The sequence below is a fragment of the Monoraphidium neglectum genome (assembly GCF_000611645.1).
Source record: "Monoraphidium neglectum strain SAG 48.87 unplaced genomic scaffold scaffold04837, whole genome shotgun sequence".
In the NCBI taxonomy this organism is placed as follows: Eukaryota; Viridiplantae; Chlorophyta; class Chlorophyceae; order Sphaeropleales; family Selenastraceae; genus Monoraphidium; species Monoraphidium neglectum.
In genome coordinates, this window is record NW_014008793.1 from 55 (window position 1) to 2407 (window position 2353).

Below are 2353 nucleotides of genomic sequence, written 5' to 3' on the forward strand. Positions count from 1 at the left end.
GGTGAGGGTTCCCCGACTTTTGAGGGAGGGCGGGCCCCTTCAGGGGGGGGCAAAGGGGAGGTCAGGCTGCGGGGCGGTGGTCTTGACGCAATGGCGTTGAGCGTGCGCTGCCGTGGTTGTGTTCTTGTCGCCAGGGCTTGCGTCTGTCGCATCCTGGCGCGGGGCTGTGCCGTTGACCTGGCGTGCTGCTCTCTCGATCCCCGACCCGCCCAGGTGTCTGCCAACGCCAGCACCGCGGGCCCCAGCAAGGAGGAGATCAAGAGGGCCCTCGCAGCGGCCAAGGGCGGCAGCGCGGCCGCGGGCAAGGGCAAGAAGAGGCGCTAGGGCGGCGGCCTGGGGGCCGGCGCATGCCTCTGCCCGGGGCCGCTGGCGGCGGCTCGGGGGTGGAGGGCGCGGCTGCGTTTTTGTGTAACCGCTGAATCTGAGTTCAAGATGGGGCGCGCCTTGATCCTTTCGCCTTGCCAGCAAGGTGCAGGTTGCCCGGGGGTTCTCGCACCGTCGGGCAGCCTGGCTGCAATGAGGTACTTGGCACATCATGTGACCCGGGTGCGATGCCTGGCTCCGGCAAGCAAGGGCGTTTGCCTTGAAGCTCATCGGAGGGTGGACGGATGCTCCATGGCGGCAATTCACCCAGCTCAAAGTGCTCTTCGCCAACCGTGGTTGCCCAGCAGCACTGCATGCCACAAAAGTGGACGCAAGTGGGAGGGCTCTGGGAGCAGTCTCCCAGCACCAGGCTGCGCGCAGCACCCGAGTCATTGGCCGTTGAGGGCATGATTGGTCATATTTGGCTGTTCAGGCCGCAAAACGCGGCCTCCTGCTTGGTCTCACCACTCACTATTCCGTCGCTGACTGGCTTTTTATAGCCGGGAACGGCATCGGTGATATCGGCTGTGATATCGAGCTATTGATATCTTATTACAGGACAAGTCGGCGGGATGCAAACGCACAGCACGACCCTGCGAGGAGCTCGCCCCCAAGGGGCGAGGGCTGCGGCTCCGCGCCCTGTGAGGGCGCCCATTGTGGCTAGAAGAGTGGTCGTCACGCATGCCAATGGCGATGGATCGGTGCAGTCGAGCATTGACGAGAGCACCCTCGATGATCGCATCGCCAGTGGCGAGTTTTCCGATGTGGGATCCACAAAGGAGAGGATTACGCGACCAGTCAGGAAGCTGCTCGCCCAGGACCCGGTCGGCATCGGTGAGTGCACCCCCGCGCCGCGGCCGCCGCAACTGCGTGACGCACGGCGACGAGGGGGCGTGTGGCAACCGCGCGCGCGCACCTGCGCCCGCGGCGCGTGCCCAGGGCCAGGCCTCCCTCGTCGTCGGCGGTGGCGCCCCGACTTGCAATATATGTCCGGCCCAGTTGCGCCAATGCAACATTTTCGCGCTGTGGCCGCCTGCGGGGGAGCACCGCGCTGTCCGTCCTCGTCGCCCGCCGGACACTGAAAGAATGAGTTGGCTGCCTTTTCCCCCGCAGCAAAAGCAAACAGCCACCCCGGCACTCAATTTGCATCCCCCGCCGCCAGGCCGCTTCCTGGCGCTGCAGCTGGCGCAGCTGGGGCGGCAGTGGCGCGCCATTGCCGCGCGCCGCATGCCAGAGGTGCGCCATTGCGCTCCCCCCAACACACACACACACCGCGCCGCCACAGCCTTGCGGCTGGGCATCAGCCCACACAACCCGGCGCCGGCAATACCAGGGGTGGGGCGCTGTGCTGCGGCGCACGCGGCCGAGCGTTCCACAACCCCGCAGCGCCCGGCTGCTGCGGGGAGAGGGCGACGAGGCGCTCCGCTCACAACCGACCCGATCACGTGTGTCATCCGCAGGCGCGCGGGGACATCCGTGAGATCGTGGGGCAGCCCGTGTTTGTACCGCTGTACCGCCTCGCCCAGGTGAGGGGCGTACCGCGACGTGCAGAACGCCGCCCCCGCGCCGCGCCGCGTGCTGCTGCGCCCGGCGGCGTTTGCGGGGCGCCACCGCTCGCGGCCACCTATCCTTGAGGGGGCAGCTTGCCGCTGCGGGCTCGCCGCTGCAAGAGTTGGTACTTTGCGTGCAGCCCTCGTTTGTGAGCCCTTGTTGCCTTGTCGTCACTGCCCACTCCCACCCCCCCCCCTTTTCAAACACACATATATACACTCATACACTCTCACACAAACACCCTCCCCCACATTGCCATCACCAACAGCGCTACGGGAAGATCTTCCGGCTGTCGTTTGGCCCCAAGACCTTTGTCATCATATCTGATCCCAAGTATGCCAAGCAGATCCTGGCCACTAACGCGGACAAGTGAGAGGCGGGCGGCGCTTCTTTTGTGTGTGTGTGTGTGTGTGTGTGTGTGTGTGTGTGTGTGTGTGTG

At 65.8% G+C, this 2353-nt stretch overlaps 1 protein-coding gene across 1 annotated transcript; it reads left to right on the forward strand.

The window, feature by feature from the left end:
* Positions 1–935: 935 nt before the first annotated feature.
* On the forward strand, positions 936–2287 carry MNEG_14870 (hypothetical protein; the record flags this gene model as incomplete). The annotated part of the gene is made up of 4 exons (XM_014036658.1): positions 936–1197; positions 1526–1599; positions 1824–1889; positions 2183–2287. 4 exons carry the CDS (start codon positions 936–938, stop codon positions 2285–2287), a joined length of 507 nt encoding a protein of 168 aa, XP_013892112.1.
* Between the last annotated feature and the right edge of the window lie 66 nt (positions 2288–2353).